This window comes from Desmodus rotundus, chromosome 7 (assembly GCF_022682495.2).
Source record: "Desmodus rotundus isolate HL8 chromosome 7, HLdesRot8A.1, whole genome shotgun sequence".
NCBI classification, from domain to species: Eukaryota; Metazoa; Chordata; class Mammalia; order Chiroptera; family Phyllostomidae; genus Desmodus; species Desmodus rotundus.
This window is the reverse complement of record NC_071393.1, coordinates 55,753,767-55,778,516: the sequence shown is the minus strand read 5'-3', so window position 1 is coordinate 55,778,516 and position 24,750 is coordinate 55,753,767. Positions and strand designations below refer to the sequence as shown.

The 24,750-nt window shown below is 37.3% G+C and overlaps 1 protein-coding gene across 1 annotated transcript in view; it reads right to left on the bottom strand.

Annotated features, from left to right (window-relative positions):
• Nucleotides 1-24,750, bottom strand: part of HEATR5A (HEAT repeat containing 5A) — a 116,378-nt gene that overhangs the window by 54,450 nt on the left and 37,178 nt on the right. Inside the window, exons 12-14 of the mRNA XM_024551343.4 lie at nt 23,798-23,950; nt 22,726-22,825; nt 15,141-15,250 (exon numbers count right to left, since the gene is read on the bottom strand). Coding sequence (XP_024407111.2) covers nt 15,141-15,250; nt 22,726-22,825; nt 23,798-23,950 — 363 coding nt within the window. The remainder of the gene's footprint in view (nt 1-15,140; nt 15,251-22,725; nt 22,826-23,797; nt 23,951-24,750) is intronic.

Sequence of the window (24,750 nt, the reverse complement as noted above, 5' to 3'; positions counted from 1 at the left end):
TGTCTCTCTTATACATACATCTTTGAAAAACTGGTCCATTTATCACACTGACCTAAATTACCATTTCAAAGATTATCCTAACTTCTGGTAAGATTATCAATAGGAAATTTTACCCACCTAGAGCAGGGGTGTCAAACTCACTTTCACCAGGGGCCACATCAGCCTTGTGGTTTCCTTCAAAGGGCCGAATGTAATTTCAACTCCTTAACAGTTAAGGAGTAGTTACATTTATACAGTCCTAAAATTATTTCGGCTCTTTGAAGGCAACCGCAAGGCTGATGTGGATCCTGGTGAAAATGAGTTTTGACACCCCTGATCTAGAGCATAAATGACTTTGCCAGTGTGTATTTTAACTACTTTAGGAATGAGTAAAAAGCACCTTAGAGAAACACTCACTTTTTTAAGTGTTTCTTTGAGCAACATCACTGCAATGAAATAAAGATGGGGGAGATGTCTCCTTTTTAGTAATGGCAGGATGAGTTAGGAAGGGTTCACCTACCGTCATTTTTTGTATCATTAGTGGCAATAAAAGTAATATTAACAAATATTTACTGAAGATGTGGTATGTGTCAGTAAACGTCCTAAACGCTGTACATATAGTTTACATAAGCACCTCATGAGGTCCAGTTAATACTGTTAGTTTCTAGGTGAGGAAACAGGAAGAGATTTTAAGTGCCCCGGATCACAGCAACTACATAGCAGTTAGAATGAAACATAAGCAGTCCAGCCTCCAGAAGTTGAACTTTTAACTATCATCTCAGTTACTCATTCATTCAAACTTATTTAAGACACTGTGTTTAATAAAAATACTTTATATTTCATCCTCCCTTATAGAAGATATTAGATACAGAACACAAACATACACACATAACTATAAAATAAAGGTAGGAAGTGCTTTTTGTTTCATAAAAGATGAGAACAAAAGCACTGCTAAGTTTAGGGAAAGGAGAGATTATATACAGGAACTGGGAAGGGTGGACAGGGATCACCAAAGGCTTAATGAAGCAAATGAGAGTTGCTCAAAGCAAAGTCTGTAAGTTTAACTGCCAATATATGATTCTGAAAAAAATAATTTTGTTGGTAGTACAATATGCAAGATATGTTTGAAACTATAGCTAAGTGTGAAAACTGGCAAATTTCTATTTCTCACTTAAAATGACTGCTCTTCAACTGTCCCTGAACAAAATAAAGATAATTCTATTTTAAAATGCAAATAAACTTTTGTTGTAGAAATACATTACTGGCTTTCTGATGCATATGAGAACAAATTGCAGTGTAGAGAATATTAAAATATTTGATAGGACATCCATAATGGAACTAATATAGGAAATAAAAACTATGAACTCATTTCTACTCTATTACCTCCAGAAAAGTCATTATCACAAGTCTCCATCTACTGGACAACTATGAAGAAAAGCTATTTAAATTCTTAAATATGTCCTATGTAACAAAGATAATTTCTTACTTGTATTATAAGGTTACTTTTTGCCAACCCATTTAACCAGCTGATATCATCAAAACTCTTAAAAATCAGAACTTTAAACTTCCATTTTGTTACTTAGCCATATCTTCTGAGTTAATTAGATACATAACTTTAAAGACCTATTTCCTTTTTTGTTAAAGATTAGAAATTACTATAGATTAATACTGTACTATGAGCTATGTTATTTAAAAAGTCATGATATACTGAAAGCAAAGTTCTGACTGTTATTATGCCATTTTCAGGATGGGGCAAAAGTAGGTTTAAAGTTGTGAGTATGTGAAACAGTTTATTCTTGCATTGTTATTTATTAATTATTGTATTATTTTCCATATGAACTGTAAACCTACTTTTGTCACATCCTGTACATTATATAAATCTATGAAATAGGATCATTTAAAAAGAAATTAAAATTCCTTCAGGAAAAAATCCTTAACCCGCCCGGCTGGTGTGGCTCAGTGGATTGAGTGCTGGCCTGCAATCCAAAGGGTTGCCGGTTCGATTCCCGGTCAGGGTGCATGCCTGATTTGCAGGCCGGGTCCCCAGTACAGGGCATGTGAGAGACAACCACACATTGATGTTTCTCTCCCTCTCTTTCTCCTTCCCTTCCTCTCTCTAAAAATAAATTAATTAAATATTGAAAAAAAAATCCTTAACTCTATTCCCATAGTTGTAATTATAGAAAAAAGACAGACATAAAATAGCAAATTAATATTTAAAATAAAACTGTTACTACATCTGTATTGTCATTTTTCTATAAACTGTACTCGTATTTACTTAATTCATGTTAGAAAAAGATAAACCTGGAAAAGACGAAGGTGAATGTAGAAATTCTACTTATAAGAAATTCATATTAACTCCTGACTTTGTCTCCCAATGAACACTCTAGAACTGATTTAAAATCTATACAGTTGTATGTTCATTATTTCATCAGGGCACCAGACTGCATTACCAAATTTCAATTCTGAGACAACAGTACAAGACTTTGTTTTTCTCCTTAATTTAAATCCTTCAAGGGTAGACATCATTTATTGGGAGATACACACTGTAGGTTTTAAGTTCCTATTTTTAAATATTTAATGAAGACTTGGAAAAAATCGATTTTTCATCTGTAGTTTGAATATAAATTTCAAAATACTATGGTAAAACTTGATGTAAAAGTCTAAAGGGAACTGATTTTGCCAGAACTTAACAACTATCTGAATATGAAACAGAAATGATCTCTGAGCCTTTTGTTAGACAGCTAACAGGTAACTTGTTTGTTGATACAGCATAGATGAAACACACCTATCGTTAAGCTCTGTTTATGAAGTCTCCAGTAGGTTACTTGTAAATGGATAGACAGCACAGTAGGACGTAGATCTATTTTAACTTCTTTATAAAGATTTTATTTACTTATTTTTACAGAGGGGAAGGGAGGGAGAAGGAGGGGGAGAGAAACATCAATGTGTGGTTGCCTCTCGTGTGCCCCCTACCAGTGACGTGGCCCCCAAACCCAGGCATGTGCACTAGACTGGGAATAGAACTGGCGACGCTTTGGTTTGCAGGCTGGCATTCAATCCACTGAGCCACACACCAGCCAGGGCTCTATTTTAAGTTTGATTCTATTGTTTACTGGCTATGTGTTTGTTTATTTACTTATTTATATTTTATTGTTTATGCTATTATAGTTGTCCCACTTCCCCCCACTTCTACCCAGCCTATCCCCCAGTTCCTTAATCAGTCGTTCCTTCACTGTTGTCCATGTTCATGGGTCCTTCACATGTTCTTGACTGATCCCTTCACCTTCTTTCAAACAGTTCCCATTTCCCCCCGCCCCTCTTACAGCTGTCACGGTTCCATGATTATATGCCTCTCTTTACATGATCCTTAGTTTATTTTGGTCATTAGATTCCTCTTAAAAGAGAGATCATATGTTATTTGTCTTTCACAAACTGGCTTATTTCACTCAGCATAATGCTCTCCAGTTCCATCCATGCTGTCACAAAAGGCAGGCATCCTTCCTTCTTTCTGTTGCGCAGTACTCAACTGTAGAGTTGTATCACTCATCTACTGATGGACACTTAGGTGTTTCCAAATCTTGGCTATTGTAAACACTGCTGCTATGAACATGTGGATGCAAAAATTCTTTTGAGTTGTTGTCTCAGGTTTCTTCGGGTATATTCCTGGCAGTGGAATCGCTTGGTCAAAAGGCACCTGTGGTTTTAGTTTTTTGAGGAAATTCCACACTGTTTTCCACAGTGACTGCACCAGTCTGCATTCCCACCAACAGTGCACAAAGCTTCCCTTTTCTCCACATCCTTGACAGCACTTGTTGGTCATTGATTTATTAGTGATAGCCATGTTGGCAGGTGTAAGGTGGTATCTCACTGCGGTTTAGGTTTACATCTCTCTGATAGCTAGTGACATTGAGAATCTATTCATAAGTCTATGAGTATTCTGTACATCCTCCTTGGAGTATTATCTACTTAGGTCCTTTGCCCACTTTTAAACTGGATTATTTGTCTTCCCAATATTGAGTCATATAAGTTTGTTATATATTTTGAAGATTAAACTCTTCTCTGGGTATTGTTGGCAAGTGTGTTCTCCCATACAGTTGGCTACCTTTTTATTTTGATGATAGTTTCTTTAGCTGTGCAGAAGCTTTTTAATTTGATGTAGTCCCATTTGTTTATTTTTTCCTTTATTTCCCTTGCCCAAGGACACAGATTGGCAAAAATATTGCTATATATCTGAAATTTTACTACGTTTTCCTTCAGGATTTTTATGGTATCATGACTTCTACTTAAGTCCTTTATCCATTTTGAGCTTATTCTAGTGTATAAGATGGTGGTCTAGTTTCATTTTTTTTTTCATGTACCAGTGCAGTTCTCCCAACACCTTTTATTGAAGAGACAGTCTTTACTCCATTGTATGCTCTTGCCTCTTTTGTCAAATATTAATTGACCATAAAGATGTGGGTTTATTACTGGGCTCTCTCTTCTGTTCCATTGATCTATGTGTCTGTGCTTATGCCAGTACCAGGCTGGTTTTGATTACAGTGGCCTTGTAGTAGAGTATAATATCAGGTATTGTGATGCCTCCAACTTTCTTCTTCTTTCTCAAGATTGCTAAGGCTTTGGGGGTCTTTCTTGGTTCCATATAAATTTTTAGAATATTTATTCTAGATGTATGAGTATGTCACTGCTATCTTAATAGAAATTATGTTGAATCTATAGATTGCTTTGGGTAGTATGGACATTTTAATGGTGTTAATTCTTCCAACTCATGAACATGGTATATACTTCCACTTATTTGTAGCTTCCTCGATTTCTTTTTTCAGTGTCTTATAGTTTTCTGAGTACAGGTCTTTTACCTCCTTGATTAAAATTATTCCTACGTACTTTTTTTTTTTGCAATAGTAAATGGGATTGTATTCTTAGTTTCTCTTTCTGACAGTTCATTGTGTATAAAAATGCCATCAATTTCTGAATATTGACTTTATATCCACTACTTGGCCGAATTTATTTATTAGGCAGTAGTTTTTTTCAGTAGGAACAGAAGAGAGCCCAGTAATAAACCCACATCTTTATGGTAAATTAATATTTGACAAGAGGCAAGAGCATACAATGGAATAAAGATTGTCTCTTCAATAAAAGGTGTTGGGGGAACTGCATTGGTACATGTCGATTTTTTATGGAGCCTATAGGATTTTCTACGTATAATATCATATCATCTATCAATAATGACAGTTTTAATTCCTCTTATCCAATTTTGATGCCTTTTATTTCTTGTTCATTGTTGTGGCTAGGACTTGTAACATGATGTTGAATGAGAGTGGTGAAAGTGGACACCTGTGTCTTGTTCCTGATCTTAAGGGAAGTGCTTTTGGTTTTTGCCCATTTAGTATGATGCTAGCAGTAGGTTTTTCAATGGCCTTTAAAATGTTGATGTATGCTCCCTCTATTCCCACTTTGGTTTTCTTTTATTTAAATCATAAATGGATGCTGGATTTTATTAAATGCTTTTTATGCATTTATTGATATGATCATGTGATTTTTACCTTTCATTTTGTTTATGCGATGTATCACATTTATTGATTTGTGGATATTGTACCATCTTGCATCCCTGGGATAAATCCCACTTGATCATGTTGTATGATCTTTTTAATGTATTGCTGGATCTGGTTTACTCATATTTTGTTGAGGATCTTAGTATCTATGTTCATCAGAGATGCTGGCCTGTAATTTTCTTTCTTTTTTGTGTCTTTACCTGGTTTTGGAATTTGGATACTACTGGCCTCATGAAAAGAGTTTGGGAGTCTTCCCTCTTCTTGAAGTTTTTGGAATAGTTGGAGAAGGATAGGCACTGGTTCTCTGAATTGGTAAAATTTGCCTGTGAAACCATCTGGTCTCGGGCTTTTTGTGATTACTGCTTAGATTTCACTAGGTGTTATTGGTCTATTCAGGTTTTCTGCTTCTTCCCAATTCACCTTTGGAAGCGTGCATGTTTCAAAAATTTATTAATTTTGCCAAGGCTGTCCAGTTTCTTGGCATATAGTTGTTTGTAGTAATTTCTTACAACTTTTTCTATTTCTGTGGTATCTGTCATTACTTCTTTAACTTCTGATTGTATTTATTTTGATTCACTCTTTTTCTCTTGATGAGTCTGGTTAAAGGTTTGTCAATTTTGTTTATCTTTTCAAAAAACCAGGTCCTGGATTCACTGAACTTTTGAATTTTTTTTTTTTAGTCTCTCTGTCATTTATTTCTGCTTTGATCATGATTATTTCCTTCCTTCTACTTTCTCTGAGCTTTGTTTTTTGCTGTTTCCCTAGTTCTTTGAGGTGTAAAGTTATTATTTTTTATTTGAGACTTTTTTATTTTCTTTAAGTAGGCCTGTAACACTATGAACTTCCCTGTCAGGACTGCTTTCGCTGTGTCCCATAGGTTTTTTGGGTTGTTGTGTTCATTTTCATTTGTTTCCAGGTACTTTTTGATTTCTTCCTTGATTTCATCATTCACCTTTGATTCTTCCTTGATTTCATTATCTAATAACACGTTATTTTTTTAAGATTTTATTTATTTATTTTTAGAGAGGGAAAGGAGGGAGAGAAACATCAATGTGTGGTTGCCCCTCACATGCCCCCCACTGGGGACCTGGTCCACAACCCAGGCATGTTCCCTGAATGGGAATCGAACCGGTGACCCTTTAAGTTTGCATGCCGGTGCTAAATCCACTGAGCCACACCAGCCAGGTCCAATAACATGCTATTTAGTCTACATGTATTTGAATGTTTTTGAGTTCTTTTCTTGAGGCTGATTTCTAGTTTCAAGTCATTGTGATCTCAGAAAAACCTTGATATAACTTCAGTTCTCCTGAATTTTTAAGGCTTATTTTATATCCTACCATGCAGTCTATCTTCGAAAAAGTACATGTGCATTTGAGAAGAATGTATATTCTCTTTCTTTGGGATGAAATGTTCTGTAAATAACAATTAAATCCACTTGACCTAGTGTATCATTTAATGCCACTATATCCATGTTGATTTTTGTCAGGAAGATCATTGCTGACATTTGGTGTTGTATCACCTACCATGCCTGCATTGCTGTTGACCTCTTTCTTAAAGTCCTCCAAGGTTTTCTTTATGTATTTAGATGCTCCTATATTGGGTGCATATATGTTTACAAGGATTACATCATCTTGTTGGAATGACCCCTTAAGCATTATATAGTGACTTTTTTGTCTCGTCACGGTCTTCGTTTTGAAGTCTAATGGTCAGATAGAAACATTGTTACCCTCGCTTTCCTTTCTCTTCCATTTGCATAGGATATTTTTTTTTATCCCTTCACTTTCAGACTGTGTAAATCTTGTATTATGAGGTGGGTCTCTTGTAGACAGCATACATGTACATCATTTTCTCTTATCCATTCAGCTAACCTATGTCTTTTGATCGGAGCATTTAATTCATTTATATTTAAGGTTATTATAGATAGGTACTTATTCATCGCCATTTTTCCCTTTTGTACCTGTGTTCCTTTCTCAATTTCTTCTTCTTCTTAAAGCAGTCCCATTAGCAACTCCTGGAATGCCTGCTGGTGGAAATATACTCCTTTAGTCTTTTTTCATGTGGGAAGCTTTTTATTTCACCTTCCATTTTAAGCAAGATCCTTTCTGGATAGAGTAGTCTTGGTTGCAGGTCCTTCCTTTTCATTTCTTGGAATGTTTCATGCCAATCCTTTCTGGCTTGAGAAATCAGTTGACAGACTTATTGCAACTCCTTGTAGGTAACTGTTTCTCTCTTGCTGCCTTTAATACTCTGTCTTTAAATTTTCCCATTTTAATTATGATATGTCTGGGTGTGGGCCTCTGCATTCATCTTAATTGGGACTCTCTCCCTCACCTAATTAGGGAAGTTTTCTGACATTTCTTCTTCAAACAGGCTTTCTATACCCTGTTCCTTTTCCTCTCCTTCTGGTGTCTCTATATTGGGAATACTGTTATGTTTCATGTCATCCTGAAGCTCTCTTAGACCATCCTCATTCTTTTTAAGTCTTTTCCCATTTTGTTGCTCTGACTGGGTTTTTTTCCATGTTGTTTTTCAAACTGCCAATTCCATTCTCTGCTTCGTCTAGCCTGGTTTTTATTCCTTCTAGTGTATTCTTCATTTCAAATATTGCATTCTTTATTTCCACCTGGTTCTTATTCATATTTTCTATGTCCTTTTTCCTCCTGTGGCAGTTCTCATTAAGTTCCTTAAGCACCCCTATAACCATTACTTTGAGCTCTATGTCTGATAATTTCCCTCAATTTCACTTAGCTCCTTTTTTGGGGATTCCTCCTTTTCTTTTGTTTTGAGGTTGTTTCTTTGTCTCCCCATTTTAGCTGTCTTTTTTTGTTTGTTTCTATATATTAGATAGATATGCTTTCACTTCCTGTCTTGTGGGGTGGGCTTATGTGGTGGGAGTCATGTGGGACCCAATGGTGCAGACCCCTTGATCTCCTGATCTGGACGTTCTAGGAATGCCCTTTGTGAGGGTTATATGGGCTCCTCTGTTGTACTTGGGTCCTGAATGTTGCTGGCTTGTTCACTGGTGAGGTCTCCCCTTCGGCTGGCTGACTGAGAGGCTCAACCACCACCATGTCTTGTATGCTATTGTATAGGTGCTAGGAGAACAAAGCAAAAGAATCCCTCCCCAAATGAAACCAAAACAAGCAACCCCCCTGAAACACCAATCTATGACAAGAGATCAAAAAATAGTGACAGTGGAAAGATAAATGGTGTATTAGGGAAGCAGGGGGAGAGAAAAAGAGTAAGAGATGACCAAAGGACAGAGAAGTGATTATGGGAAGAGAAAAGGGAAGAGAAAAGGGAAAAGAGCTAATACCAATAATGATTGAGAGAAGCAAACAGGAAAAAGGGACAGAGAGAGAGAAAGAAACAAAAAGAAGAAAGGATCAATGGGGGTAATAAAAGATAAGAGGAAAATAAAAGATATGGAAGAAAATAATAAAGTAATAAACATGGATGAAAAAGAAAAAATAATAAAAAGTCCATGAAAAAGAAAAAAATAAAGAAAACAATGAAAAAGAACAAAATGGTATTCATCTCAGCAGAGTTTAGTCTTGTCTGCTGGGTTCTCCCTTCGGATATGGCTCTGATGTCATCTGAGGCTGGTATAAGCCAATGTCAAGTGCTAACTACTTCTAGCTCTTGTCAGCCTGTTCTAGGCTACAAGTGATCCTACAGTTTGTGGCCGATTACTCTGGGCTTGGCTGCTCTGGAAAACTGGGTTTTATGAGGACTGAATGCAGAAGTGTGTCAGCATACACCCAAGTCACCACATGATCTGCTTCTGCCTGTCTCTGCCTGCTGGCCTGCTGACAGTTTTAGACTAGTCACAGACCTGTTTCTGAGAGGGCTTCTGGAGGAATCAGGGAGATGGGAATCCTGGATCTCCCATGGCAGGTGCCTTTTAGACTTCAGGGAAATGGTGGGTGTGTTCCCCTATCCCCAAGCCACCAGTTTGAGTCTATCTGGAAAATTTTCCCTGTACTCTACAGGGTGGGGCATTTAATAGGCTAATGGGTGGGGTCTCCAGAGCTCAGAGTTTGGGTCTACTGGAAACTGGGAGAGTGTTTCTATGGCTCTCCTGTAAGGGGAAGCACCAGACTGTTTCCTGGGAAAGTGTATGGCATGGATGCACCGACAGCCTGGCTAAGTGTTCTTAAGTTGGTTTTTGTAACCTGTGTGCTTTTATCTGACAAATCAGGAAAATGTAACTGGCTCATTATATTAACACAAGATAAATAATACAGTTGACCTTTGAATAATATGGGGGTTATGGGTGCCAACCCCAGGCAGCTGAAAATCCACGTATAACTTTTGAATTCCCTAAAAACTTAACTATTAATAGACTGCTGTTGATCAGAAGCCTTAACAATAACATAAACAGTCAGTTAACACATAGTTTGTATGTTATATGTATTATATACAGTATTCTTACAATATAAAGTAAGCTAAAGAAAATATGTATTAGGAAAATCATAAGAAAAAAAAGAAAACCATTAAGAGAAAATATAATTACAGTTATCATGGAAAACCATTGTTGCATAAGCAGACGCACACTGTTCAAACCAGTGTTGTCAAAGAATCAATGTAATATATATAATTGCTAACACAGTGCCTGGCATACAGAAATGGTTTTTGGGATACATTTTTCTGAGAAATGGCAATGTATCCATTTATTTCAGTTCTTCAGAAGTGCAGGCTAAATGCTTACTTTATAGCAAACATTTTCTTAGGTGTATATACAGGTACTAGTACATGTAACATCCTCTTTTTATTACAAAATCTTTTATTACAAAATCATAAGCTTGTAATTCTATAACATAACAATATCACACTCAAGCACACCTTATGACATTTTAGGTGAAGTGTTCAAATTAAAACTACAAATTACTACACTCATATTATTACCCTACCAACCACACTCAAGCAGGTATTACTTCTGCTAGATGCTGTATATATTTTTTAATTTTTAAAAAATTTTAAATGTTGCCCTGGGCAGCATGGCTCAGTTGGTTGGAGCATCATCCTGTAGACTGAAGGGTTGCATGTTGAAGCCCTGGTCAGAGTGCATATTAGAAGGCAACCAATTGATGTTTCTCATTCTCTCTCTGAAAGGAACGACAAAAATGTCCTCAGGTGAGGATAAAAAAAGTTGAATTAAAAAAATTAAAGTTTCTAAGTTTATTTTTTAAAGATCCTCACTTGAGGATATGTTTATTGATTTCAGAAAGGAAAGGAGGGAAAAAAAAGAGAAACACTGATCAGTTACCTCCTGTATGTGCCTCGACAGGTGATTAAACCATATCCTAGGGATGTGCCCTGACAAGGAACTGAACCCACAACATTTTGGTATATGGAAGGACACTCAAACCAAGTGTCCCACCTGGCCAGGGCTGCAAGGTATATTTGTGACTCAGGAATAGAGGCAGTGGGAACAATATCACTCACATAAACAATAAAGGCCAATAGAGATGTTGTAAGTTAATGTTTTAAACTACTGTGGTGTTTATTATATTGTATTTATTTGAAGTATAAGGATATAAGCCAATAAATGTACTTTAACAAAAAAGATGATCTGAAGTAATAATCAATTTAATGTGTTGTCTGCTGAAATTTTGAGAAAGAAGAACAAAGCAGGAGGGATCACAATACCTGATATCAAACTGTATTACAAGGCCACGGTAATCAAAACAGCCTGGTACTAGCACAAAAACAGGCGCATACACCAATGGAACAGAACAGAGAGCCCAGAAATAAACTCAAGTCTTTACGGTCAATTAATATTTGACAAAGGAGGCAGGAGCATAAAATGGAGCAAAAACAGCCTCTTCAACAGATGGTGTTGGGAGATCTGGACAGCTACGTGCAAAAAAATGAAACTTGATCACCAACTTACATCATACACAAAAATAAATTCAAGGTGGATAAAAGACTTAAATATAAGTCATAACACCATAAAAGTCCTAGAGGAGAACATTGGCAGGAAAATCTCAGACAGTCCACGCAGCAACATCCTCACAGACATGTCCCGTAAAGCAAGGGACATAAAAGAAAGAATAAACAAATGGGACCTCATCAAAATAAAAAGCTTCTGCATGGCTAAAGAAAACAGCACCAAATTACAAAGAGAACCAACAGTATGGGAAAACATATTTGCCAATGATACCTCAGACAAGGGCCTGATCTCCAAAATATATAAAGAGCTCACATGAGTCCACTCCAGGAAGACAAACAACCCAATTAAAAAATGGGCAAAGGACTTGAACAGACACTTCTCCAAGGAAGACATACAGAGGGCCCAGAGACATATGAAAAGATGCTCAGCATCACTAGCCATCAGAGAGATGCAAATTAAAACCACAATGAGGTATCATCTCACACCAGTCAGAGTGGCCAACATAAACAAATCAACAAACAAATGTTGGAGAGGATGCGGAGAAAAGGGAACCTTAGTACATTGTTGGTGGGAATGCAGACTAGTGAGGCCACTGTGGAAAACAGTATGGAATTTCCCCAGAAAACTAAAAATGGAACTGCCCTTTGACCCAGCAATTCCACTGTTGGGATTATACCCTAAGAACCCTGAAACACCAATCCAAAAGAACCTGTGCATCCCAATGTTCACAGCAGCACAATTTACAATAGCCAAGTACTGGAAGCAACCGAAGTGCCCATCAGCAAATAAGTGGATCAAAAAACTATGGTACATTTACACAATGGAATTCTACACAGCAGAGAGAAAGAAGGAGCTTATACCCTTTGCAACAGCATGGTTGGAACTGGAGAGCATTATGCTAAGTGAAATAAGCCAGGCGGTGACGGACAAATACCATATGATCTCACCTTTAACTGGAACATAATCAACAAAAGAAAAAAGCAAACAAAATATAACCAGAGACATTGAAGTTAAGAGCAATCTAATAATAACGAGAGGGGAATGGGGAGGGGAAAGTGGGGAGAGGGGTTTTCAGGAACTACTATAAAGGACACATGGATAAAACCAAGGGGGAGGGTGGAGGTGGGGAAGAGGGGTGGGTTTGTCTGGGGTGGTGTGGCGGGGAGGGGAGAAAATGCAGACAACTGTAATTGAACAGCAATAAAAATAAATAAATTTAAAAAATGTGTTGTCTGCTGAAAATTAAGACTAAAAAAATATAAATGTTCCCACTGGAGACCATTTCTAACTTTTACCTCTTAAAACAAGTATCTTTAGTTATTTGGCAGTAGTATACAGTTTTTCTTAAAACTATTTTACATTTATGAGAAATGTTTTAGGACTAATGTTAAAATAGGGGCAAGTTTATTTTATATCTTTGAGCCTAAAAACAGCAAGACCTACATTACAAACTTTATAAAATCAATTATACCATTGTAGTTCAATATTAACCTTCTATCTGAGTAGGGTTAAGAATGGAATAGTGGAACAGAATGCATATGACAATCACTCTAGAGGGAAACTAGTAATGGCCAAATTTCTAACGGATTTTCATTATATATGCTGTACAAATTCCTGGATAGAATTAAGACCAATCTTTGTTACTTATTCTCTCCCACACAGAACTATAGACTTTTTTTTCCCCAGAAGAGAGAATTGAGACATGAAGAAGTAGGGTTTTAAAAAAATGTATTTTGAGAACCAAGATGGCGGCGTAGGTAGACACACTGCGCCTCCTCGCACAACCAGAACTGACAGAGAATCGAACAGCAAGGGGGACCAACACCAAGGAAACAGAAAATAATCATTCATCCAGACTGGTAGGAGGGGCGGAGACGGCACTGGGGTGGAGAGGACTCGCGTGGCTGTGGCGGGACTGAGACTGGCGGAGTGTGGGACAAATGGCGCAGGCAGTCTGAGCACTAGCAGACCCTGCGGCCCCACATTTGCACAGATAAACCCAGAGGGCCGGACTCAGAGTGGCGGAGAGTGGGGCAGGCAGAGTGGCGGGTAGCACCCTGCGGCACCACATTCGCCCACAGATAAACCGGACGAACGGCGGGCAGAGAAGCAGACCGCTGCGCAACCCAGGGCTCCAGCTCGGGGAAATAAAGCCTCAAACCTCTGATTGAAAGCGCCCCTGGGGGTTGGGGCAGCAGGAGAGACTCCCAGCCTCACAGGAGAGGTTGTTGGAGAGACCCACAGGGGCCTAGAGTGTGCACAGGCCCACTTACTCGGGAACCAGCAACAGAGGGGCCCAGTTTGATTGTGGGTAGCGGAGTGAAAGACTGAAATCCGGAGGAGAGTGAAGCGGGCGCCATTGCTCCCTCTCGGCCCCGCCCCCACGTACAGCATCACATCGCAGCGACCAGCATTACCCCGCCCCGGTGAACACCTAAGGCTCCGCCCCTTAAAGTAACAGACGTGCCAAGACAAAAAAAAAAAAAAAAAAAAAAAAAAAATGGCCCAAATGACAGAACACTTCAAAGCTCCAGAAAAAATACAACTAAGCGATGAAGAGATAGCCAACCTATCGGATGCACAGTTCAAAGCACTGGTTATAAATATGCTCACAGACTTGGTTGAATCTATTCGAAAAACAGATGAAAAAATGAAGCCTATGCTAAGAGAAACAAAGGAAAATGTACAGGGAACCAATAGTGATGAGAAGGAAACTGGGACTCAAATCAATGGTATGGACCAGAAGGAAGAAACAAACATCCAACCAGAAAAGAATGAAGAAACAAGAACTTGGAAAAATGAGGAGAGGCTTGGGAACCTCCAGGACACCTTGAAACGTTCCAACATCCGAATTATAGGGGTGCCAGAAGGAGAAGAGGAAGAACAAAAAATTGAAAACTTATTTGAACAAATAATGGAGAACTTCCCCGATCTGGCAAAGGAAATAGACTTCCAGGAAGTCCAGGAAGCTCAGAGAGTCCCAAAGAAGCTGGACCCAAGGAGGAACACACCAAGGCACATCATAGTTACATTACCCAAGATTAAACGCAAGGACCTACATCCAAGATTACTGTATCCAGCAAAGCTATTATTTAGAATGGAAGGGAAGATAAAGTGCTTCTCAGATAAGGTCAAGTTAAAGAAGTTCATCATCACCAAGCCCTTATTATATGAAATGTTAAAGGGAGTTACCTAAGAAAAAGAAGATCAAAAATAGGAACAGTAAAAATGACAGCAAACTCACAGTTATTAACGGCCACACATAAAACAAAAACGAGAGCAAACTAGGCAAACAACTAGAACATGAGGGTTGTCAATAAGGGAGTGGGAGGGGGAGAGGGGGGTAAAGGTACAGAGAATAAGTAGCATAGATGATAGGTGGAAAATAGACAGGGGGAGGGTAAAAATAGTGTAGGAAATGTAGAAGCCAAAGAACTTATAAGTATGACCCATGGACATGAACTATGGGGGAGGAATGTGGGAGGGAGGGGGGTGGGCAGGATGGAGTGGAGTGGGGGGGGCAATGGGACAACTGTAATAGCATAATCAATAAATATATTAAAAAAAAATGTATTTTATTCACTATCCAATGGTGAACATATGGGTTAAGTTTAACTCCCTACACCTCTTAGGACTCTAAACAATTGCCATATAATTAATTCACACACTATGTTAGCTACAAACAATAAAATTCTTAGATCTAAAGCACATACCTTCATAGGTTGCAGGAGGTAATAAAATCAGTAATTCATAAAGCCTCTGTCTATAAACTACTGATGGTGTTTTCAAAGGACTTCCATATGTTTTTAGTATTGAAGAAAGCCTTAAAATAAAAGAGAAGGTATATTTTAAGTGAGTACATTATATAACAATGTACAAATATTGTAAGGTTGCTATATAAACATAAAATAGCTATACATATTATTAATGAACATCAGTGCTTTTATTTTTGTTTTTTTAATAAGATGTGATTCTAAGTTAGAAGAGGGATTGTAAGTGTCACACATGGAAATCATTTTATCTTTTCTATCATACTTCATAAAACAAAACTACCACAGTTTTCAGACAGTAAGATGCACCGGACCATAAGACGCACCCAGGTTTTAGAGGAGGAAAATAGGGAAAAAACCCCGATCCACCGCCGCCGCCCCCCCCCCAGCCCAGGGAGCCAGGTATGTTACATTTGAACTATAAGATGCACCCCCATCCCAAATTTTTTTTTTGAGGGGGGAAGTGTCTTATAGTCCAAAAAATATGGTATATATTCAGCTTAAGAGTTCTAAGAACAGTAAGCATTTTGTCTAGAAAATAAAACAATTAGCTAACTTCCAAAATAAAACTATTAACTAACTTCCAAAATGTGTTATTTGTAAACACTATTATAATAGAAAAAAAAATCAAAGAAATAAGCAGGAGACACAAATACAATACCTAGAAAAAAATCCAAGCATTAATTAGAAACTTGGCCTAGAATTCTATCACCAAATAGGAATGAATCATGAAAATATACAAAAACACAAAGCACATTCTCTTTTAGCAAAGCTCAAGCTGAGCCAATGTTTCTCCTACAGTTCTATTCACAAAAGCTCTTATCATCTTTCTTCACACTCTTACTTTCTTTAAAATTTTTTTTAATTTACAGATTTTAGAGATTAATGGAGAGAGAGAAACATTGATTTGTTCTTCCACTTATTTATGCGTTCACTGGTTGATTCCTATGTATATCCTGACTGGGGATGGAATCCACAAGGGTAATGTATTGGGATGATGCTCTAACAACTGAGCTGTTCAGCCACGGCCTCTTCCTTTACATTCATGTACTCTGTTTTATCTTCTGTTTACTCCCATTACTGGTAATAAGACATTTTACTAATGTTCACTCATCTAACAAATATTTATTAAAGGATTACTACTCTTTACAAAATATCATGTTATCAACTGGAGTATGGTTTTCATCTCTTTTGGCAGTTCAGAAATTCAGTGGAATCACTTTTACTGCAACACTGGAATAAACTGACTAAAACTGTCATGGCATGGGGCTTCTAGGTATTCTAACAAACTCTGGCAATGTTTATTCATTTGTATTTTCTAGAAAACTACTGCTTGCTATTTCTAGTTTGTAGAAGAGAGTTATATTTTGACTTGTCATTTTATTTTTAAAAGTTGGTTTCATTTTATATCATTCAGCTTAGTAAAAACTGCACAGAAAACATTTATACCCAGGGCAGAATTTTTTTATTATGGGAGTTAAGAATAAATCGACAGCATTTTTCTATTTCTTTAAAAATAACCCACCAGGTGAGAAAATAATTGCTGACATATGAAAACTGTTTCAATCACATTAGCAAGATGTTAAAAAATCCTGCAACATTCATTGTTTTAAATACAATAAAATTTACAAGGGTATGTGTGTATTTTTTTTTTAAAAGTGAGGTGAAAGGAACCAAATGAGAATTTAGGAAAGCATTACTAGTGGTTTTTGCTTCTATTAGGAGAGCAGATTAGAGCCTATCTGCATTGTTAGGCCTGCATAAACTGCCCTCTCCAAGGCCAACTTCGCTTCCTCCAACCAAATATAAAAAGCATGAGACGAAACATGAGCTGAAATGAGAGTGGGGACACACATACTGATAGGTACATATGAATCTATGGGTTTAGCCTGTGCCCATGGCAAGGTAGAGGTGATAAGGCAGGGTTTGTTTTTTTTTTAATTTTTAAAAGTATATTGATTATGCTATTACAGTTGTCCCATTCCCCCCCTTCACTCCACTCCATCCTGCAAACCCCCTCCCTCCCACATTCCCCCCCTATAGTTCATGTCCATGGGTCATACTTTTAAGTTCTTTGGCTTCTACATTTCCTATACTATTCTCACCCTCCTCCCTCTGTCTATTTTCTACCTATCATTTATGCTACTTATTCTCTGCACCTTCCCCCCTCTCCCCCACTCCCACTCCACTGTTGATAACCCTTCATGTGAGCTCCATTTCTGTGGTTTTGTTCCTGTTCTAGTTGTTTGCTTAGTTTGCTTTTGTTTTTGCTTTAGATGTGGTTAATAACTGTGAGTTTGCTGTCATTTTTACTGTTCATATTTTTTATCTTCTTTTTCTTAGATAAATCCCTTTAACATTTCAGATAAAAAGGGCTTGGTGATGATGAACTCCTTTAACTTGACCTTATCTGAGAAGCACTTTATCTGCCCTTCCATTCTAAATGATAGCTTTGCTGGATACAGTAATCTTGGATGTAGGTCCTTGCCTTTCATGACTTGGAACACTTCTTGCCAGCCCCTTCTTGCCTGTAAGGTCTCTTTGGAGAAATCAGCTGACAGTCTTATGGGAACTCCTATGTAGGTAACTGTGTCCTTATTTCTTGCTGCTTCTAAGATTCTCTCCTTCTGTTTCATCTTGGGTAATGTAATGATGATGTGCCTTGGTGTGTGCCTCCTTGGGTCCAGCTTCTTTGGGACTCTCTGAGCTTCCTGGACTTCCTGGAAGTCTCTTTCCTTTGCCAGACTGGGGAAGTTCTCCTTCATTATTTGTTCAAATAAGTTTTCAATTTTTTGCTCTTCCTCTTCTCCTTCTGGTACCCCTATAATTCGGATGTTGGAACGTTTCAAGATGTCCTGGAGGTTCCTAAGCCTCTCCTCATTTTTCCGAATTCTTGTTTCTTCATTCTTTTCTGGTTGGATGTTTCTTTCTTCCTTCTGGTCCACACCGTTGATTTGAGTCCCAGTTTCCTTCCCATCACTATTGGTTCCCTGAACATTTTCCTTTGTTTCTCTTAGTATAGCCTTCATTTTTTCATCTAATTTGCGACCATATTCAACGAATTCTGTGAGCATCCTAATTACCAGTGTTTTGAACGGTGCATCTGATAGGTTGGCTATCTCTTCTTTGCTTAGTTGTATTTCTTCTGGAGCTTTGAATTGTTCTTTCATTTGGGCCATTTTTGGGGGGTCTTGGCACGCCTGTTACATAAAGGGGCAGAGCCTTAGTTGTTCACCGGGGCGGGGCAATGCTGGTCGCTGCGCTGTGAAGCTATATGTGGGGGAGGGGCGGAGAGGGAGCAATGGCACTTGCTCCACTCTGCTGGATTTCATTCACTCCCTCTGCTACCCACAATCAAATTGGGCCCTTCTGGCGCTAGTTCCCGAGTGAGTGGGCTTGTGCATGCTCTAGGCCCCTGTGGGTCTCTCCAACGAACTCTCCTGTGAGGCTGGGAGTTTCTCCTGCTGCTGCCTCAACCCCCTTGGGTGTTTTCAATCAGAGGTTTGAGGCTTTATTTCCCCACACTGGAGCCCTGGGTTGCGTGGGCTGTTTTGCTCCCCTGCGGTTCCTCCCTGTTTATCTGTGTGCTAATGTGGGGCCGAGGGGTCTGGTAGCTGTCACACTGCCTACCCCGTTCGTTCCACAATCCGCCACCTCGCTGGGTCCGCCAGCCGCCACCTTGCCCTGAGTCCTCTCCGCCCCGGCTGCCTGTCTCCGCCCCCTCCTCCTAGTCTGGATGAATGATTCTTCTTTATCTCCTTGGCTGTCGGACTTCCATGCAGTTCCATTTTATGTCAGTTCTGGTTGTTTTTTGTTTTTAAATTGTTGTTTTCCTTCTTTTGGTTGTGTGAGGAGGCTCAGTGTGTCTACCTACGTCTCCATCTTGGCCAGAAGCCTCGGAAAGGCAGGGTTTCTTAAAGGGGGTTAATATCGTCCTGAGGCCTGGCAGAGGCAAAGGCATATTTAATTAAACCCAGCTGAAGAGAGAATTACTGAACTGATAGAGATAGCTAAAGAAATTACCTAGAATGCGAAAGAGAGAAAAGGAGAAAAAAGTATTAGAAAAGATTAAGAGTCATGAAAGACAAAATGAAAAGATCTCCAGAACTGAACATGTAAGATTCAATTTTTAAAAACCACAACTACCTGTAGTTTATGAGACATACCTAAAAACACAGTGACATGGAAAAAGACTATATATAAAATAATAATCAGAGACTTACTCCTATATAACTAATTAGTCTCAAAATATGAAAGAGCAAAAACTAATGGAACTACAGAGAAGAACTGATAAGCCCAGTAACACAGTAAAGGAGTTTAAAACATCACTCTCAATTATTGATAGGTTAAACAGATAAAAAATTAGAGAAGATAGATGAAACAATAGAACTTAAAACATACTTCTAAACTATTTAAAAAATGATGAAATTTAAAAATAATTCAAACTGAAAAAAATGGAAATAATACATATTAATACTCTTAGGATTCAGACTGGGACCACAAACCAGACCTCAGAAGGTCAACACATTTAATGAAATGGAATATATAGTTAAAAAAAAAAAGTACCAGGTCCATACTGTGTCACAGACATGTGGGTCTCACCAGTGAGTATGTATATATGGAGAAATTCAAATATACGTGATCCAAATCCACATGTTTACAATTAAGATAATTATTTCAAGCTCAATTTATCTCAAAGAATGCAACTATGTAAAAAACTGGTCAATAAACTTTTAAAAAGTTGTTAAAATTATCAGATTAACCATTTAATAAAAATCAAAACCCATTCATAATAAACAAAACACAACAAAATGTGACGAACTAGGAAAGCTTACCCTTTTCAGCTGATAAAAAAGATCTAACTAAAAAGCCTGTAGGAAATATTATTTGTGAAACATGAGAAGCATTCCTTTTAACCTTTCCTATTCAGCTTTAAGTGGTAGTTACCTAGTTAGCACATTAGGAGGAGAGAGAGAATATGAATGAATGAATGATGCTTATACAGGCAGAAACCCGAAAGACTCAAGTAAATGTTCAGTGTAAGAGAGTTTAGGAAGGTGCCTGGATAGATCAACTGCATTTTATATAAGAGCAACAGAGAGATTATACACATATACTACCAAATACTTGTTTAATATCTGCAATGAAAAATATAAAGTATCTGAGAATTAATTTTTAAAAAGACATATAAGACTTTCATATGGAAAATAATTTTATACTTTATAAAATACATAAATAATAGAAGAGAGGTACCATGTTTATGGTATTGTAAAAATATAAGTTATCTCCAAATTTATCTCCAATTTTATCACAGATTCAGTGCAATTTCAATTAAAATTTCAAAAGCAGACAATCAAAAGTGCAAGAAGGGCCAAATTATGCCTAAAGAGGAGTAAGGCCAAAAAGCTTGCTCTAACAAACACTAAAATTTATTATAAAGATGATGTTGGCTCAGAAATGGGCAAACACATAAATCAAACATAACAGAGAGCAAAAACCAGACAGACCATGTATATATAATAAAATACCTGACAGAAGTAAATGGCAATAACTGGAAGTATGGATTTTTTTACTAAGGTATAAGACAGTTCATAATCCGTATTAGCACATATTGCTCAGAACACAAAAATCAATTCCAGATGAATCAAAAACAAAACCTTCAATATTTTGGAGCAGTATCTTTATAGCTAGAAAGTAAGGAGGATTTTTTAAATCAAAAGACAAAATGTGAAGGATTAATAAGTTTGACATTTAAATTAAGAATGTCTGTTAATCAAAAAATGACTATCTAAAAACAGGTACAGACATGCATGAATAGGGATTTCATAGAAGAGGCAATAGTGAGGGTCCACAAGTACATAAAAACCAAACCATTAGGAATCAGATATATAAAAATCATAATGAGATACCAATTTATACCTACTGGATGGCTGCAAATTGATATCTAATAAATGCTGGTGAAGAAGTGAATCAAAGGGTACTCATATATACTATTTGTAGAAATATACAAGAATTTTGGAAAATAATTAGGCTATTTCACTGACATGAGGATAAATAGAATGCTGTATATTCACACAATCACTGTACAGCAGGGGTGTCCAACTCATTTTCGCCGGGGGGCCACATCAGCCACGTGGATGCCTTCAAAGGGCTGAATGTAATTTCATCTTCTTAATAGTTAAGGAGTAGTTTTAGGACATTTATACAATGAGTTTGACACCCCTGCTGTACAGAAATCAAAATGAATTTAAAAACTTACACATAGATGAAATTTAGAAACAATGTTGAATAAAAAAAAGTTAAGTCTCAGAAACAGTTAAGATACTGTGTGCTGGATCAAAACCAAGCAAGACTAAACAATGTGCTGTTTAGGGAAACATATATACAAGATAAACTTCTTAAAAATGCAAGGGAATGACAACTATAAAATTAAGGGTAGAGATTACCTGTAAAGAAAGGCAGGAAGAATGGTAGTAGAGTGGAGCACACAGATAACTTCAACAGTATTGTTAATGTTCTAGTTCAGGGGCAGCCAAATTCGACCCACTGCCCACTTTTGTAATGTTTTACTAAAACACAGCTCTGTCGATTCATTAACAGATTATCTATGACTGCTTTTTAAATATATTTTAAACTATTTTGTTTTTTATTAGAGAGAGAAGAAGGGAGGGAGGAAGAAGAGGAGAGAAGCATCAACACAAGAGAGCAACATCAGTCGGTTGCTTCTTGTATGGGCCCTCACTGGGGACGGAACCTGCAACCCAGGCATCTGCCCTGACCGGGGACTGAGCAGGCGACCTTTGGCTTTGTGGGGCAACACCCAACCAACTGGGCTACACGGGCCAGGGCTCTACAACTGCTTCTGAGCTATAACAACTGAGCTGAGTAGGTATAACAGAGACTATATGGCCCACAAGCCTAAAATTTTACCATCTGGCCATTACAGCTCATTTTATTCTGCTTTATAAGCCACATATTAAATATATTTTTCTGTATATATAAAGTGTTACATTATTAAATACTTCTTGAGAGACTTTCTCTAAATTATACATTTTATCAATTTGGAAATTACAAGTATATGTGCTCATGACATATACTGGATTTTCTCTGTTTTCTTACCATGTATGTATAAGTCGAACATATGAAAACTAAAAGCAACAAAAAAGTGAAACTGTTAACAACCATCTGGTTCTTATAAACACAGAACAGCTCTAACAAACCAGTAAAATGCATACCTGAAAAGGTTAACAGGCTTGCTAATTTAATTTCTTGGTTAAATCTAACTGTTTAGAAGATACATTATCCACCAAGTAATTTCCCTTCCCTTTTAATATGTTTTTCTTTTCAAAACGTTAGCCTAAAAAAAATTAATCATATAGGTAACTAAATATTTGCCTTGTTATGCAAAAGGAGTATCATTCACCAACCATGGAAACTGGCCTTACTACTTAAAAAAATATTACATAATCAGAGGGTAATTGATTGCTATGACAATTGTTTAAATCAAATCTAAATAGCAGATCCTTACTGAGTTAGCAAATCCACAGCACAAGGAAGTGGTGGAAGAAGACGCTGAATTACTTCCTCAGTAAGGAGATCACCACAGTGGGAAACCAAGCTCCTGATGGCTGCAAAACAGAACAGACCTTCACTGGGCAGAGTGTAATGAACTATGAAAACAAGCATTCAACTGTGCCACAACATTTGCATTTTTATTAGAGGAATAAAGAAATGTGTTAAAAACAAAAAAAATTCTTGAAAACTCTAGTATAAAAAGGAAGCTAGGGCCCTCTATTTCTAATCAAACTAAAAATAAGCTTCCTAGAATTACTAAAAGAGACCGCCAATCAAGTTAACAAAATGTTTCTTTCCTGAGGATTTACTCCGCTCTTGAGTTCAAAAGTAGAAGGATAAACTAGTTCAGGCCCTAACGTTTGCCATTCTATACTTGTTATACAGAACCACGCTCCTTTTGAGTCAGTATGTTAGGTTTTTGTAGATGTTACCTGAAACACCTTAACTTTTTACAAGGAGTTAATTTCATATATAGAATAAAAAGAGTATTTAAAGCTAGACTGAGTTTTAAGATTAATTTCAAAATTGTTCTCCATTCTTAAGAGTAAAAAAATACCATGAATAAACACACAAAACCAAAATCAGTGTTTTCATGTCTTTTCAAGGACTCCTTAGTTCAAATTTTCATAGTGGATACTATTTTTAACGGCCGATATATAGTAAAAGGTGCAACTTTTATATATAAAAAACTAAATGGAAACATGTTAATCAATGCTAATTAAATCCAACCCTAGTATTTCTGAAATGAAGAACAAGTGCCTACTAAAGGCAAAGCAATCTTGACATTTCTCAACTGGAGTACATCTAATAAAACATGTATTACCCTAAGGATCAGAACTCTAAAATTTGGTTTATTACATACACTTCTGTTATAATCACCAACTAAACACAATCAATTATATTCAATTTAAAGAAAAATCACCATAAAAAGATTGTCCCCCTTCAATTAAACACACAAGTATGTGCAAAGTTAAAGAGTGGGAAAGGCCAAAGGAAAGGGGGCAAAAAGACTAAACTCCACCTACCACAGAGTGCACCAGCTCGTCCTTCTAAGGTTACCTGCCAGGTAAATGAATCTCCTCGGCTCTTTTCTGTTTCTAGATCTTTGGGAGACACTGGAAAGACACACTTCCACAACAGCAGCACTCGAGCAAGGTGATGACTGACAACCGCGGGACCTGTAATTTATTCAATTTATCACTTACAAAAGAACCCAAAGTGATTGCTATTTAAAAATCTGTTAATAAACATATCTTAACCCACTACTGCAATACTTTGTCCCTTTCCTCACATTCTGGTTCTGCACTGAGAGGATATGGGTTCCATTCCCGGTCAGGGCACATGCCTAGGTTACAGAGTCGATCCTCAGTTGGGGAATGTATGGGAGGCAACTGATCAATGTTTCTCTCTCACATCGATGTTTCTTTCTCTTTCTCTCACTCAAAAACAAAAAAAAATTGCTAGTCATATCCTCAGGTGAGGATTAAAAAAATAATACAGTAATATTATACCTAGCAAAAACAACACACATTTCATAAGCCATCCACAAAATCTGTAAGGCATATAGGTTATCTGTAGGTAAATCAAAGTTGGTGGCATCAGATAAACTGGTAAGTGTAACAAAAAAGGCTAAAAATGTTGTAGTTTGCTTCTGAGGAATGGACTTGAATGTGGTCTATTTGAGTTAACATTTGTTCAGAATAGTGAATGTATTAAAAATAATGATGGAAATTTTAATGATGAAGGAATTGCTGAAGATGCAAAAGAGGTGTTAAAACTGCAAGGCAAAATTAAGAAAGCACTCAGACTGCCATAAATACCATTCCCCACAAAAAAACAATCAGGACTCACTAAAGAACGGAGGCTGCTTGCAAGCCTAGGGTACAATGTAAAAGCTGGGACATCTTGCCATGTCAAAAATAAACACATTATATCACAAAACACTAGCTAGCTTCATGTTAAAAGGACACATGAACCA